Source organism: Muntiacus reevesi, chromosome 20 (assembly GCF_963930625.1).
Source record: "Muntiacus reevesi chromosome 20, mMunRee1.1, whole genome shotgun sequence".
In the NCBI taxonomy this organism is placed as follows: Eukaryota; Metazoa; Chordata; class Mammalia; order Artiodactyla; family Cervidae; genus Muntiacus; species Muntiacus reevesi.
This window is the reverse complement of record NC_089268.1, coordinates 40668096-40683481: the sequence shown is the minus strand read 5'-3', so window position 1 is coordinate 40683481 and position 15386 is coordinate 40668096. Positions and strand designations below refer to the sequence as shown.

The window sequence follows — 15386 nt, the reverse complement described above, 5'->3', positions numbered from 1 at the left end:
TTCCTTCTCGTCTTTGGTAACCACCAGTGTGTCTTCTATATCTGTGAGTCTGTTTCCGTTTTGCATATACATTTGTCTGTGTTATTTTTTAGATTCCACATGTAAGTGATATTGTATAGTCTGTGTCTTTCTGTGTCTGATTTTTCATTAAGCGTAATATTCACTACGTCCATCACAGGTTTCACATTGCTCCTCGTCTTGTGCTTCTGACAGTGTGTAGCATCACCTCTAAGGATGAGGGAGGGGTGGGGGAAGCAGGGCAGAAATGGGCTCCCCCCCCACCCTCTGTTGGGCCAACACATGTGTTTTTTTCTCTCTGATAATTCTGTTGAGAATTCCTCCTAGACTGCAATACGAACGCTCGCTGTCCACGTATTAACAGACTACAGATCGTCAGGAGGACAGGGACCTGGGTACCTCCGGACAGGCAGTCCTGCCATCTGTATACACTGTTGAGAGCAGTGTGGGGAGGGGAGCCCCGGGTGAGCAGGAGAGAGAGACCAGCGGGCGAGGGGCTGAACCACAAAAGCAGGTGTTTTCAAAATGCGGTACCAACTTGTTTTCAGGGAAGAGCTTCCCACAGGATGAATACAGACCAGTGCTCTGAGCTTTCTATTTGTTCTCATCCCAGTTTCCTCTGGGGCTTCCCAGTTGGCACAGTGATAAAGAATCCACCTGCCAAGGCAGGAGACACAGAAGACGTGAGTTCGATCCCTAGGGTGGGAAGATTCTCCTGGAGAAGGAAGTGGCAACCCACTCCAGTATCCTTGCCTGGGAAGCCCCGTGGACAGAGGAGCCTGGTGGGCTACAGTCCATGGGGTCTCAAAGAGTCAGACACGACTGAAGCAACTTAGTATGCACACAGTTTCCTCTCTGTCTCCTCTCTGCATCCCTGCTCTTCACAGCTACAGAGTATATTTGTTAAAAATTTCAAGAAGGTTAATATTCTGAAGTGAGAGACAGCTGGTTTGTGTGTGTGTGTGTGTGTGTGGGAGGTTTTCCTATCTTCCTATTACAAATTCATGAAAACTGTCTTCGTTAAACAGTGATGTTAGAAATTTTCATGAAAAGACTTCATCCACTGGATGGAAAGAGCTTCTTAAAATACAAGAGAACTCATTTCTTTCTTTCATTTTTTTTAAGTGTCAGTGGCTAGAGACTATTTATTTAATTTATTTTGGCTGTGCTGTGCCGCATGCAGTATCCTGATCGGGAATCGAACCCATGCCCCCTGCACTGGGAGCACGGAGTCTTAACCCGTGGACCACCAGGGAAGTCCTGAGAGCTCATTTCCAATGACCCCTCATTGCACCTTTATTTTATGAGATTGTGAAAACGGATGCTTCCTTGCTTACTTATACAACTGGGTGATGTGTCATGGGGTGGTCCCTCTCATTAGTGCTCCATTATAAACTGTTTCTGTGCCATTTTTAGAATCACTGATAAAAACTTAGCTACCACTTGACTCCAATTCTGATTTGGTTCAAAGACTCTTTTCAAAAAGGCATGCTTTTACTTATGTAGATTTAGCAGATGGCGTAATTGTAAACTCAGGGTTGCAGAACTAGAAGTCTCTTGGCAACATCACGCTGTTTATCCTTTGTATACAAAGCATAGAAACCAAACTGCAACTCATGAGAGTCACTGAAAGACTATCTCGTTTGTGCCTGTGGTTTAGCTTCATAATTATTGCACAGAACCCGTGTGATCGTACCCAAGTGTATATGTGTTGTTACAACAAAAATGTAGTATATAGCAGCACATGAAAGACTTTTTTGTTATGTTAATATTCCAACCTGCTAAGTAAACATTATATTATGTTGATACTATCCTCTGTAAGAACGTTGAGGAGTTGAACTTCAAAGGATTATAAAGACTTGTAATAGAAACATATTTAGGTACAAGTGTTGAGACTAAGAATTAATTATTTAGCATGATTTACAAAGCATGTATTTAGCATTTGATTTATAAAATCATTGTGCTTAAATTTCACTTTCTCTTTTTCTTTTCCTTTGGAAGACCTAGCGATCAATGGATTAATCCATAAACCCCAACCCTTAGAGAATCGAGAGCGACAAAAGTCGTCAGACATTCTGGAGGAGTTAATTGTTCAAGGAATAATACAGAGCCACAGCAAAGTATTTAGAAATGGAGAATCATATGATGTCATGGCAAGTAATTTTGTAATTAACACTAACTTATAGGAAAAATGAGCTTCCCAGGTGGCTTGGTGCTAAAGAATCTGCCTGCCAGTGCAGGAGATTCAAGAGACTCAGGTTTGATCCCTAGATCAGGAAGATCCCCTGGAAATGATAACCCACTCTCATATTCTTGCTGGGAAAATTCCAAGGACAGAAGAGTCTGGTGGGCTACAGTCCATGGGGTCACAAAGAGTTGGACATGACTGAGTGACTCAGCATGCCCTACATAGTTAAAGGTAGCAACAGGATATGACTGATCACGAGTTATTTTTTCCAGCAATATGCATCTTAGTGTCACAATACAGATTATACTATAGCATTTATCTAAGCCAGTTTTTTCCTCCCATTAACTCCCTCACCCTTCCACGCACCATCCTTCTCTATGGATTCAGGAATTGCCTGATCATTAATGATTAATGAATCCAATAAGACATATCTTGGGTTTTTACCAAACTTGAAACCTAAGACCCACTGAATAAAATGCCTTCCTTCCTTCAGCAATTTTTGTTAAACATTGCCTCTGTATCAGGTATGTGAATATAGAACTGAACGCTGGCTTAGCCAATAAGAAAATAGGCCTAAATACCAAAGCTAAAGCAGATATGCTTATTATTTATATACACACCTAGAGGTCAATCATGAAGAAATAAAAGGAAATGATAAAAATTATTATACCTTATTTTTCTTTGTCAGTTCACCTTAACTAATCAATCATTGTTTTTCTGTAGTGTGAGCAGTTCTTTTTAGCCTGATTTTAACTGGTTGTGGTCAAAGTCTTGAGTTCTTCACTTTTTATTAAGTTCTTTGCAAACCTGTGGTGAGGATAGCAGGCTTGGTATTATTTTGCTTAGTTCTCTTGTTTGTTTGGGTTTCTTTTTAAGTCACTGCCCCCAGCAGTACCTGTAATCCTAAAGCATAGACAGAGGGAAAAAGAAGATAAAAAGAAGAAATAACACAGAAAAGAGGCCTAAGAGAAAATGAATAGGAAAGCAAAGGATGAAACGGAAATGATGGAAATTGAGGCCTGAAATTATATCAAAGCCACCTCAGTGGTGGCCAGTCTCCTTTGTTGTAGGGAAAACAATCAATAGGGAATAAAAAGATTCATTATTGAAATCAAGTTTGCCACCTAGACTAAGTCACTTAGTATTTCAGTAAAGGTAATTTCCTTCTCTGTGTGTGGGACTTGCTGAGAACTCGTGAATAAAAGCCAACATGGCATTTTCTTTTGAAGAAGGAAAAAATAAGTGCTACAGAAAGTATTCAGCAAAAGGAAGGAGATTGTTAAACCTTATGTATGATATTATCAAGCTGCTAATAATAGGAGGAAGTGAGGGAAGGTAAAAATGGACCATATGATGGAAAAAATGATGCCAACATAATGACAATTTACATTTGTATAAGGCCAGCTATCAGGATACAGGGCATTTTGGAGTACCTTATCTTACTTCAACGTACTAAAAAATGATGTGTCTTTAATATGAAAAAGGCTAGGAGAGATTTTTTTCTCACAATAGATGAATCTCTGGGGAATCAGAAAATAAAAGGTGGATCAAAAAAAAAAAAGACAGGAGAGCCATCTGGAGGAAGATAGATTGTGTGGACATTCAGTAACTAAGCAATGCCTTCTGAAGAGAGATGCTATGGTCCCTTGATGCTCACACCAGTGGGAGTAGCATTAAAATATTTTTCAGTGATTTCAATGCTAGAGATGAATGAATTCAGACTCAGACCTCACTAGGGCACCAGCAAGGTTAATTAATATAAGCTACATCATGAAAGAGGCATATCTATTAAAAAATGAAAACTACAGGCTGACTTTCAATAACATCATTAAGAGAGCCAAAGATGAAGGCTGCGTTTGTATTCGTATTATGCAGAAATGGAATGGTGGGGGAGCATAGTTGGAGTGTTCTCAGAAGGATTTAAATGTGACAGGACTGCAGAGGTAAGCAAGAATAACACAGTTTGGTGTTGCTTTTTTTTCTTTTTGGTTTGAAATTGGGCCAAGATGTCCAACAAAAGCCAGACTTACAACAGGCCAGAATGGTAATGCATCTTATTACCTAGCACAATCCTTAACCTGAACATTCACATCACCCAGGAAGCTTTCAGAACTCCTGGGACCAGTGGCAGAGGCTGGGCCCCAGAATGTGGTTCTTTTGAAAGCTCCCAGGGTCCTTCTGAGCAGCCCAGGTTGAGAAGTACTGCCCTGAAGTGTCAATAAAGGTGTCCACCAAGCCCTCAAATTCATGATCAAGCTGGGAAGGGTTAAAGCTTTTGAAACTGAAATTCCCCCATTCATCCTGAAAGAAAGTCCTAAAATATTCCAGAAAATAGAGCATCTGTTCACTAGAGGACTAAGATGGTACCTAGGAAGCGTATGGAAATGAAGAGATATAATTGCTCAGGGTCACGGGTAAAGCCTCTTTCAATTCATGTGCAGCTGTGAGCGTGTATGTCAGACTCCAGAGATCTTGAATATCTGGGGGAAGTTATAAGGCCAATGCAAAAAGATGAGAATGAATATTGAAGGACTAAAGGGGAACCATATTAAGAATGAAAATATCATGAGACAGTTAATACTTTTAACTAAGAAACAAAGAGCCAAAGGAAACAAAAAGGGAATAGTCCCCAAAAAAGGCAATGTTAGTGTCAGTCGGTACTACAATAGGTTGGATTCAGACATGTAAACACCATTTCTTCCCTGGGGGCTTTAAAAAAAAACTTTAAATGAAATATTATGAGGAAAAAAAAGAACAATAAATGTGAGAATACTTTAAAAATAAGACTTCTTAAGTAGGCCAATAGTTACTTAAATATAAGGGAATTTTAGACATAGATCTGTCCCCATCTTAGCCAGGTTGTTATCTTTAATTCCATTATCCTTTAACATGAAATAGAATAAAGGATGCTAAAAAGGGGACTCCCCTATGACCTAGGCTCTTCCTAGAAGTCCACAGGTGTGTCTTTGTCCAGGGGCCCCCATTCACTATCTTTTTGTTTGGAAATGCAGAGTCTTAACCACTGGACCATCAGGGAAGTACCTCCTGTCGTCTTTTTTCTCAATTTTTTTCATCATCTGCTTTTTAGCCAGTACTATGTCCATTCCTGGATAACCTGCCTGAAAGCATATTCATACTAATAGATGTTATGCTCACTCAGAATTATAATGATATGTAAGAAATACAATGTTAAGAAGCTAAATTAAAAAAAAAAAAGAAGAAGAAGCTAAATCATCAGACCAAGTAAATCATCCGGTACATTTTAAAACATTCTCATGAGACTCCAGTGATTGTATTATAAATGTAAACTGGTTTTATGTACACATGTAAATATGTGTATGGCTTGGTACAGATCTCTTTAAAGAGATGGGATTGGCTCTCATTTATCCACATAGATATTATCCACTTTGTTGTTGTTTAGTCACTAAGTCAACCAGTCAATCCTAACGGAAGTCAGTACTGAATATTCATTGGAAGGACTGATGCTGAAGCTGAAACTCCAATACTTTGGCTACTTGATGCGAAGAACTGACTCATTAGAAAAGACCCTGATGCTGGGAAAGATTGAAGGCGGGAGGAGAAGGGAACAACAGAGGATGAGATGGTTGGATGGCATCACCGACTCAATGGACATGAGTTTGAGCAAGCTCCAGGAGTTGGTGATGGACAGGGAAGCCTGGCATGCTACAGTCCATGGGGTGGCAAAGAGTTGTACACGACTAAGTGATTGAACTGACTGTTAACTGAGTGTCTACGTCATGTCCAGTTCTTTGCAACCCCAAAGGAACCCCACCAGGCTCCTCTGTCCATGGAATTTCCCAGGCAAGTATTCTGGAGTGGGTTGCCATTTCCTTCTCCAGGGGCTCGAACCCGAGTCTCCTGAATTGTCAGGCAGATTCTCTACCACTTAGCTACCAAGGAAACCCATTATCCACTTAAGATTCTTTTATCCCAAACTCATTTCTCCCTTCCTGGATTTCCCTGCACAAGGCTCTCAGTCCTCTGTTGAGTCCTCCTATCTCTGGTCCAAGATGATTCCCATTTCAAGCCAACTCCTGTCCTTGATAACTTTCAATACTGTTAGGGAATTTGTTGACACCTTATCAGAGTTTCTAACATTGTTGAACCTCATGGGGAGTTTTTTTTAAAGGGGAGGAAGTTGACCAGATAAAGACAAAATAATGGCAATTCATGCTCAGAATGACTGTCTTGGAGGTTTTAACAATGAGCAGAAATGACAGATCTCTTCTGAGAATCTGCCTTACTTTATGCACAAGACTCTCACTAAGGGAGTATAGCCAAAGTAAGTTTGTTGGTCAATAGTTAACTAGAAAAGTGAGGAGGATGCTAGAAGTAATGTATACAAGGTAGGTTGACTAGAAACAAGACCCCTCAATTTATTACAGAGTCTTTGGGCATGCCATCCCCTGCTGCTTCTCGTAAAGAAAATAGTTGAACTAATAACTTCTATAGGTTTTGAAGCTGATTTTTTGTATGGTTTCTATGGTTAGCTTTCTAGGTATAATGTGATCATATAATGCTATCATTTTTGATAAATGATACAGAATGATAGTTGATAACTCCTCACTTCACAAAATCCAGTGGTAAAAAATACAGATAGATTTTCTCAGGTCTTTGAAGGCTTTTCTTTAAAATGTCAAACTCAAGAAAAGACAGGGGTTGCCCAGGTAGGATTAACCTCCACAAGGGGTAGGAAGCACATGATTTCTTAAGAGTCATTTTTGGATAAAGCCACAAGAAGAGTTCACCCAAACCAGACAGCCCAACTTCTCTGGAACATGTTGATCGCCTCACTTAAATCAGGGTTCAGATCCTGTGTAAGCCTGAAGAAACCGTTGTTTATTGGATTTTAGATGACTGTATCATATTCTCCTTAGCCCTCTCTGAGTGAATGTCCCTAAAAAACTGTCTTCTAATCTTACAGTATCTTTAGTTGAGCCCCCATAGCAAGCATATCTGTCTTTTCAGCAGATGGCTTTCGCCAGCAGGGAGCCTAAAAGCCAATGGTCATAAAAAAATAAAGCAAGAGTGGGGGAGGGGAACTTGCTTTGAAAAACATCTCCCAGTTTTCTGCAGTGCACAATTTCTCACCACGTAAAACTGTCTGAAGGCTGCAACTAAGCCAAAACTTTAATAAATGTTTTCTCTCTAAAAGGCTTTCCAAGAATCATAGACTTTAAAGTTGGAAGGAACCTTAGCCGTCCTCAGCAGATTGCAGAGCAGCGTCTATGGTATAATTTTGAGAAAAGTGAGTCCAGAGAGACAAAATGCTTTGTGTCAGGTCACCCAGTGGGTAGCCGTGGTAGACCCGGGATGAAATAGAGCCCAGGACCCCTGCCTGCTGGCCCCCGAGCTTCTCAATCTCATTTGTCCCCTTCTTGATAAGAACTGTGTTTGGTGTGATTCCGTGTGCTATCATTGACCAAAGTCCATGCTTTCACTGAATGAAAAGTAATCACCATTTATCGAGCGGCTATTGCATACTTTGCTTTTATAAAAACAAAGATTGTGAAACGTGTATTAGTAAACCTGTTTCACAAATGAGTAAGGGAAAGCCTACAGAGTTTACGAGTTTGTGCAAAGCCACACTGTGACTGAGCCAGGATTCAAACCCCAGGCTGTGCTAATCTGGATCTGCTGCTCTTCCTGCTGAGCTGAGCTGTCTGTATTTGTGTGATTTATCTTCTCAGTAATTGCCATCTTGCAACCTGAAGACACAGTCTTTTAGATATGAAAATGAATACCAATAGCTCCTTTGTCTTTAAAAGTCTTTAGAGAAATTAACTAAAACAATATATAGGGGTTTTATTGTACACCTATACGATATATATAGGTAGGGCAACTACCTAGTCTGGAGATACTGTGGATTCAGTTCCAGGCTACTGCAGTAAAACAAGTTAGTGTGTTAGTTGCTTTGTTGTGCTAGTTTAGTTGTCCCCAACTTGTTGTGATTCTATGGATTGCAGCCTGCCAGACTCCTCTGTTCATGGAATTCTCCAGGCAAGAATACTGGAGTGGGTTGTATATAGTATAATTTCATTGAGTGGTTGAACATGACAGATGCACTGTGAATATATTAATATATGTATATAGATGTATGCACATGGGGCTTCCCTGGTGGCTCAGATGGTAAAGAATCTGCCTGCAATGCAGGAGACCCAGATTAGACACCTGGGTTGAGAAGATCCCCTGGAGAAGGGAATGGCAACATGAGCACAGAGAATATCTGGAAAGACCCACACCAAACTCTTTAAAATAGTTTATGCTGATGAATGCATTCAAGGGCTAACTCGTTAACAGAGGATTCAGTTCAGTTCAGTTCAGTTCAGTTGCTCAGTCATGTCCAACTCTTTGCAACCCCATGGACTGCAGCATGTCAGGCCTCCCTGTCCATCACCAACTCCCGGAGTTTACTCAAACTCATGTCCATTGAGTCAATGATGCCATCCAACCATCTCATCCTCTGTCATCCCCTTCTCCACCTTCAATCTTTCCTAGCTTCAGGGTCTTTTCCAATGAGTCAGTTTTTCACATCAGGTGGCCAGAATATTGGAGTTTCAGCTTCAACATCAGTCCTTCCAATGAATATTTAGGACTGATTTCCTTTAGGATGGACTGGTTGGATCCCCTAAACAGAGGATTAGGGGACTATTTATGTATCATTTTAATTTCTCATAACCAAGATATATTACTTTTAAAAATTAAAATTTCTTTGCAAACCCTTTACAACAGTTTAACCTTTTTTAATAACTAAAAATGATAATCAAAGTCATTATCACTGCTGTAAACTATATAAACGATGGCCAGTCATAGGAGATGTGCATGCATGCTAACTTACTTCAGTCATGTCCGACTCTTTGCGACCAGGCTTCTCTCCATGGGATTCTCTAGGCAAGAATGCTGGAGTGGGTGGCCATGCCCGCTTCCAGGGGATCTTACTGACGCAAGGATAGAACCCATGTCTCTTATGTCTCCTGCATTGGCAGGCAGTTCTTTACCACTGGCACCAACTAGGAGACCCTCATAGTAAATAGTATGGGTTTTTTTTCTGTTGTCATGAAAACATGTGGAAAGAACCAACAGCAAAGCCCAGTGCAGAGCAGAGTTGCTGTATCAGTGATTGTTAAACCTCTCCTCCATAAGACCAAAAGTTCTAACACTAATCTCAATCCCAAATGAAAGTCTTTTGTTGCTTATGGAATATTAAAAAATCATGGGGTTTAACTTTTTACCTTGAATTACAAATGCATCCAGCATTCATTTGCCACCTTCTCCCATCTTGTTTGTGTTCTTCGGGCTTTTCTTCCTTCTTATGAGCCCTCTTTCATATCTGCATTTTTTCATGTTTGTTTTCTGTTGTTTTTTTTTTTTCCCTAGACATCCAGTAGATATTTTTTCTTTAGGAATTAGTTCTGTTGTTAGCAGGAATTAAGACTTTAGGAGTGAGTTCAGTTTTTACCAGTTTTCGCATCATTGATTTTAAAATTTATCCAAAAATCTGTTTAGATTTTTAGGACTAACACCTTAAACAATGTTTATTCACTCTCTCTTGCGTTTCTCTTTGCCAGTGAATATTTATCTCCCCATTTTAAAAAGTGTCTTCCCCCAGGTAAGCACTACCGAGAAACCACTGAGAAAGCCACCAGCCAGGCTGAAAAAACTTAAGATCAAGAAGGAAGGAAAAGATTTCACGATGAAGGACATAGAAGAGAAGATGCGGGCAGTGGAGGCACGCAGGAAGGTAGTCCAGCTCTCACGTGAGGGGCGCTGCTCTGAATGAGCGCATCCTCTCTAACTGGCAGCTTTCAGACAAATTGCGTGGATTGTATTAATTCTTTTAGTGATCTTGATGCTTCCCACGCTGTATACTCAATTTTTTTAAGTTATCTTTGTGTGGTGAAGAAATGAAGCACTATCTTGAATTTGGTCGAATTACAGCTTCATCCATAAAGCCTAAGGAAGCAATATCTACTTCAGAGAATTAAGTATGATATTTTCTTCCTATTAAAAAAAAGAGAGAGAAACATCCGTTGGGGCCCCGGGTGGCAGGAGGTCTCAGTTGGAGGATGGGAGCTGAGAGGAGGCTGTGCAGACCTCAGACAACGCCTGCAGCATTCACACACGCATGGTCCCCATCACCTCTGTCCGCCATTCTTTTGGGAACCAGCCTTCATGGCTTTTGTCTGACAGCCTGTACTTGCGTGTCTCTTGTTGCCATCCCAAAGAGCAAGGACTAGACCATAGCTCCTTGAGAGTGTCTGGAGGGTATGGGGGGTGGGGGGGTCTGTCTCCTTCAATAGTAATTCCTCAACCTCTGTTGAATGACTGCATAATGAAATAGAGAAGCCAGGAATGTTGGTTACAGGCAGTATTAATGAGGACTTGGAGAGAGTTACTTGGACTCTTTTTTCACCCTTTAACCCTGCTTTTCAGACTAAAGAAGAAGAAATAAGAAAAAGGCTTCAGAGTGACAGACTTCCGCCCCCAGCCCATCATTCAGATTCAGCTGAACCAGTTGGGGAGGAGGTTCCCTTTGCAAAAGGGCTCAAAACCCTGAGTTGTGCCATATTTGAACCATCTGACCTGCAGGAAAGAAAACTGCTGAAAAGGAAGAAGAGTAAAAGTGAAACTACCTCTGATGATGGAAACTACAGTTACGAAAATATCGGGGTTGTGGAGTCAGACATGTCCTACAACCAAGCAGACGACGTATTCTGATAAGACTTAAGCCATTTTATGTGAATTTCAGGAAAAGGCATCCATTTCCCCGGGTGTGACATTCTTAGTCTGTCCTGTGTTTTCTTTGACTGCCTGACCCCTCACCCCAGGGATGTGCCTTGGGCTTCAGGAATGATTGTGTGAGCTGCCTGGGCTGGAGCTTAGTTGAGTAGACTAAACGGCTAGGCTAGCTTTCAAAAAAAAAATAAAAGGAAAATTTGACCAACTTTGACTTTATAAAGTTGTCGTTCTCCTTAAGTGTGTCTTCAAACATTGTGAAAATGCCTTTCATTTGTGAGCACCTTTCAGCTTCTGTTAATGTGTTTGTGCCAAATGAAATCCTTTTTTGTGGTTCCTGCCCCTTGACTGTGTCCACCCTCTGAGGGTCCTTTAAGACAAATTGTTTGGATTTGTGTTAAGTATTTTAATGATCTGTATGCTTCATATGCTGTATGTTTAGATGTGGGTTTTTTTTTTCCTTTTAATTCTTTTTGTGTTGTGATGATAGCAAAATCCTAATGTTGGCTAAATTACATTTCATTCACAAAATTTAAGAAAGCAACATCCAATTTTTAGAATTAAGTGAAATATGGAATTTTCTTCATGTGAGAAAAGAAAAACTTTAATTGGAGCTGGCTGGGGAGGAGATCCAGCACCTGACTTCCCTGAGGAGTTTCTTGGCCCTCATCTTCCTGGAATTACACTGTGGTTCTTCTGTTCCCTCACCACCCTCGTCCAATCAGTTATCAGGTCCTGTCAGTCTATGATCTATGAAGATCTCTTGTATCCACGTTTATACTCTCTCCCGTCATTACCTAGTTCAGACCATCTGACCATCATTCAGCTAGATTACTACAATCGTCTTTCTTAATATTTTTTTCAATGGTCTTGAGAAATGGGCTATTTCCTGCCATGTCAGTAAACAGGGATGTCACAGTCAACAGATTGCAGCCCTGCAGTGTGAGTCAATGAACCCTGAGGGACTCAGGAAGGAAAGACTAGCTGCCAGCTAGCAGCCATCAGATTGCAGCCACTCCCTACGACGAGCCCTGAGGAAACTCAGAATATGAAAATACAGGATCCTGGCCCCAGAGAGCTGAGGTGCATATCAAAGGCATGATTTCAGAGAGCCCATACTCTTGCATCTCCCCATACGTAGAAAAGTGCTAAATTTCTTAACTTGACACATCTAGTTTCTTTAATTAACAGTAATCTTTTGATGTTCCGAACTACCTGCCCTTTATTGTAAAACTCATATATCCTAGCTCCTCTTCTCGCAGCCTAGGAAGAGTTTCTCGAGCTATCTGAAATGCTGTCTCCTGGGCTACATCTGTCCCAAATAAAACATAACTCTCAACTCTCACGTTGTGCAAATTTTTTCCTGACAGTAAAAAAGTCTGACTTTTTATTTTACTGATAAAAGAATCTTTTCAGTATTCAATGGTCTTTTGCTGAAACCCTTTGTTGTCTCCCTCTCATGGTCAAGGTAAAGTCCAGACTTCTTTCTCTGACTGGTAAGACCCTCCGCTTTCATAATTCACTCCTGAATTTCTGCTTCCTCAGACTTCACACACTCCCTAGCCTCTGGGCCTTGTGCTTGCTGTTCCCTCCTTCCTCTCTCCCCATCTCCCCATTTACTTCACTATTACCCTCTTGCTGCTCACGTCTCCACTCAGACACCACTTCCTCCGACGCCCCTGGTCTGGGCTGGTGGCCTTCTCTCATAGTGGCCCTCTGGTATTCTGGATTGCTCAGTGTCACACCTGCCACCCTCTGCAGGAATTAGCTGATGCGTGTCCACCTTCCCCACTAGACGTGTCAGTGCTAACAGGGCCGAGGATGGGTCGGGTCCATCTTGACCTCGGTTGCAGTTTTGTACCTTGGAAAGTGACTAGCACGTGATATATGCTGTGTGAATATTTCGTCAGTGGATGAGTCATTACATCCACAGTAAGTGTAAGTGAAAGTTAGTCATATCCGACTCTTTGCAACCCCATGGACTCTAGCCTGCCAGGCTGCTCTGTCCATGAAATTCTCCAGGCAAGAATATTGGAGCAGGTTGCCATTTCCTTCTCCAGGGGATCTTCCTGACCCAGGGATTGAACCCGTGTCTTGCATTTCCTTCACTGACAGGCAGATTCTTTACCATTGTGCCACCTGGGGAGCCCCAAAACTCTAGGCATGTTACCACTCATGAAACCGTCTCATGGTTTAGGGAAGAAGCAAAGGAGGTTCAGAGGCTGTAAGTCCTTCCTGCCTTCCCAGAGCCACAAGCATCAGCAGGGCTTGAGGTTTGTGTCTGAACCTGCTCTGCCTCCAATAAGCCACCAACCCCATCCCTGCAAAATTTAAAAAATGAACAAGGCAAAACCAACCACTTCAAATGTAAACATGACTTTTTACCAGGATCAATTTTCTTACTTTTTTAAAGATGATTAATACTAAGCAGTAAGGACTTAGATTTCTAAAATATAGTCTCTAGGAATAATGTTAATTTTATCTACTGAAGTAACATAATTGGTTTTCTCATTCTTATAATGAAGTTCTGAACAATCACCAGGGTATTTCAGTTAAAACCAAACCACAACCTTCAGAAGTTATGAGTCAGGAAGGTGAGACTAGGCAAATGTCTTTATAATAATTTTAATTGAGGACAGCTGAAAAATGCCTGTATTGATTTTCCTTGTGAAAGATGGCTTTGCTGTGTCTAATAGAAGGTACTTTGATATCTAGCAAAAAATCCTCCAGTTTTTTCTGGGGGGGAAAAACTTGCAATAATTTATATTTATTTAAAATAATGTATAAAAGGTGTGTTTAAAAATATTTCACATATATTTAAAATATACACGATGTAAGACTGTTAGCAAAAGTAATTTTGTAATCATGAGGACAAAAATAGAATTTCTCATAGGGTGTTGCTATGGTGACTACCAGTAATTTATGACTGTGCCTATTTCTATGTTTGTTATTTCATTATCAGTAAACAGCTAGTATTTGAGGGAGTAATTATATAGTAAATGCCACATACTAAAGATGTTTAATGCTGCAGTATGTCAGCAGACAGGTCATTTTTGCATCCACACAAGCTGTATATGCAAACCTTCTTGTAGGATGGTGGAATGTTTGTCTCAGGAGATCAATAAAGGCATTATTTTAAAATAAACTGTGGGAGATAACTATTATGGTCTATCTGTCACTCCTATCTGCTTCTTAAAAATAATAGCCACCTCTTTGTTTTTATTTTTCTAAATCCCATAAGTAATATGTTATAGGCAATATGCACTGAAAAACATAGGAATCAAAAAATACCAAGAATCCAACATTTTTCCCTCCTATCAAGAAAACTACTAGAAATATTTGACTGTATGGACTTCAATTTTTATTTCCTGCCATAAATGGACTCATACAACATAAACTGCTTTGTAACTTGCATTTTTCAACTCAGAAGTACAATATCTTTTCATGTAAATAAATCTACTCCCACTGTATCATTCTGAATGATGTAACATTGTTTAGTTTCCCTGTTATGTGTTTAGGGACTCTCATCCCTAAAGAGGATCATAACACATTTCTGTTTCTGGTTTTTGGCAAGTTGGTAAGTAAAATAATTTGAACATTGCTCCTTTAACAGCAGCCGACACCACTGGGAGGGCAGACAGCTGCTTGCTCACCCAGGCCCCTGCTTCCTATTGTCCTTATTCTTGGTCACTGCCCCTCAGAGGGCAGAAGATCCATCTTGCAAATTCACCTCGCGATTCTCGCCCTGTCCAGGAAGCTGCATTCCCCTCATCACAGTCTGCATCCTGCACACTGAAAACTCAAGTATGCTTGAAAAGTCCACGGGATAAAATGTTGCAAAAAGGCCACAGTTATATCTTACATTCCAGTTGACTTTTCATTGTTGTAGTTGTTCGGTGGCTAAGTTGCATCCAACTATTTGCAACCCCACGGGCTGCAACACACCAGGCTTCCCTGTCCTCCACTATCTCCCAGAGTTTGCTCAAACCCATGTCTACTGAATCAATGATGCCATCCAACCAACTTATCCTCTGTCATCCTCTTCTCCTGCTCTCAATCTTGCCCAGCATCAGGGTCTTTTCCAATGAATCAGCTCTTCGCATCAGGTGGCCAAAGTATTGGAGCTTCCGCTTCAGCATCAGTCCTTCCAATGAGTATTCAGGGTTGATTTCCTTTAGGATTGATTGGTTTGATCTCCTTGGAGTCCAAGGGACCCCAAGAGTCTTCTTCAGCACCACAATTCAAAAGGATCAATTCTTTGGTGCTCAGCCTTCTTTATGGTCCAACTCTCACATCTATACATGACTACTGGAAACACCATAGCTTTGACTCCATGGACCTTTACATTGATCCGGGATAAAGGCTACCTGCCTTTGCAAAGTGTTACATATAGAAGAGTATTTGCAGTTAAAGATCCATACAT

The 15386-nt window shown here is 40.8% G+C and overlaps 1 protein-coding gene across 1 annotated transcript in view; it reads left to right on the top strand.

Annotated features, from left to right (window-relative positions):
• The window catches only part of STMND1 (stathmin domain containing 1), a 78720-nt gene that overhangs the window by 10545 nt on the left and 52789 nt on the right, over positions 1-15386 (top strand). Inside the window, exons 3-5 of the mRNA XM_065912187.1 lie at positions 2020-2171; positions 9837-9968; positions 10661-10936. Coding sequence (XP_065768259.1) covers positions 2020-2171; positions 9837-9968; positions 10661-10936 — 560 coding nt within the window. The remainder of the gene's footprint in view (positions 1-2019; positions 2172-9836; positions 9969-10660; positions 10937-15386) is intronic.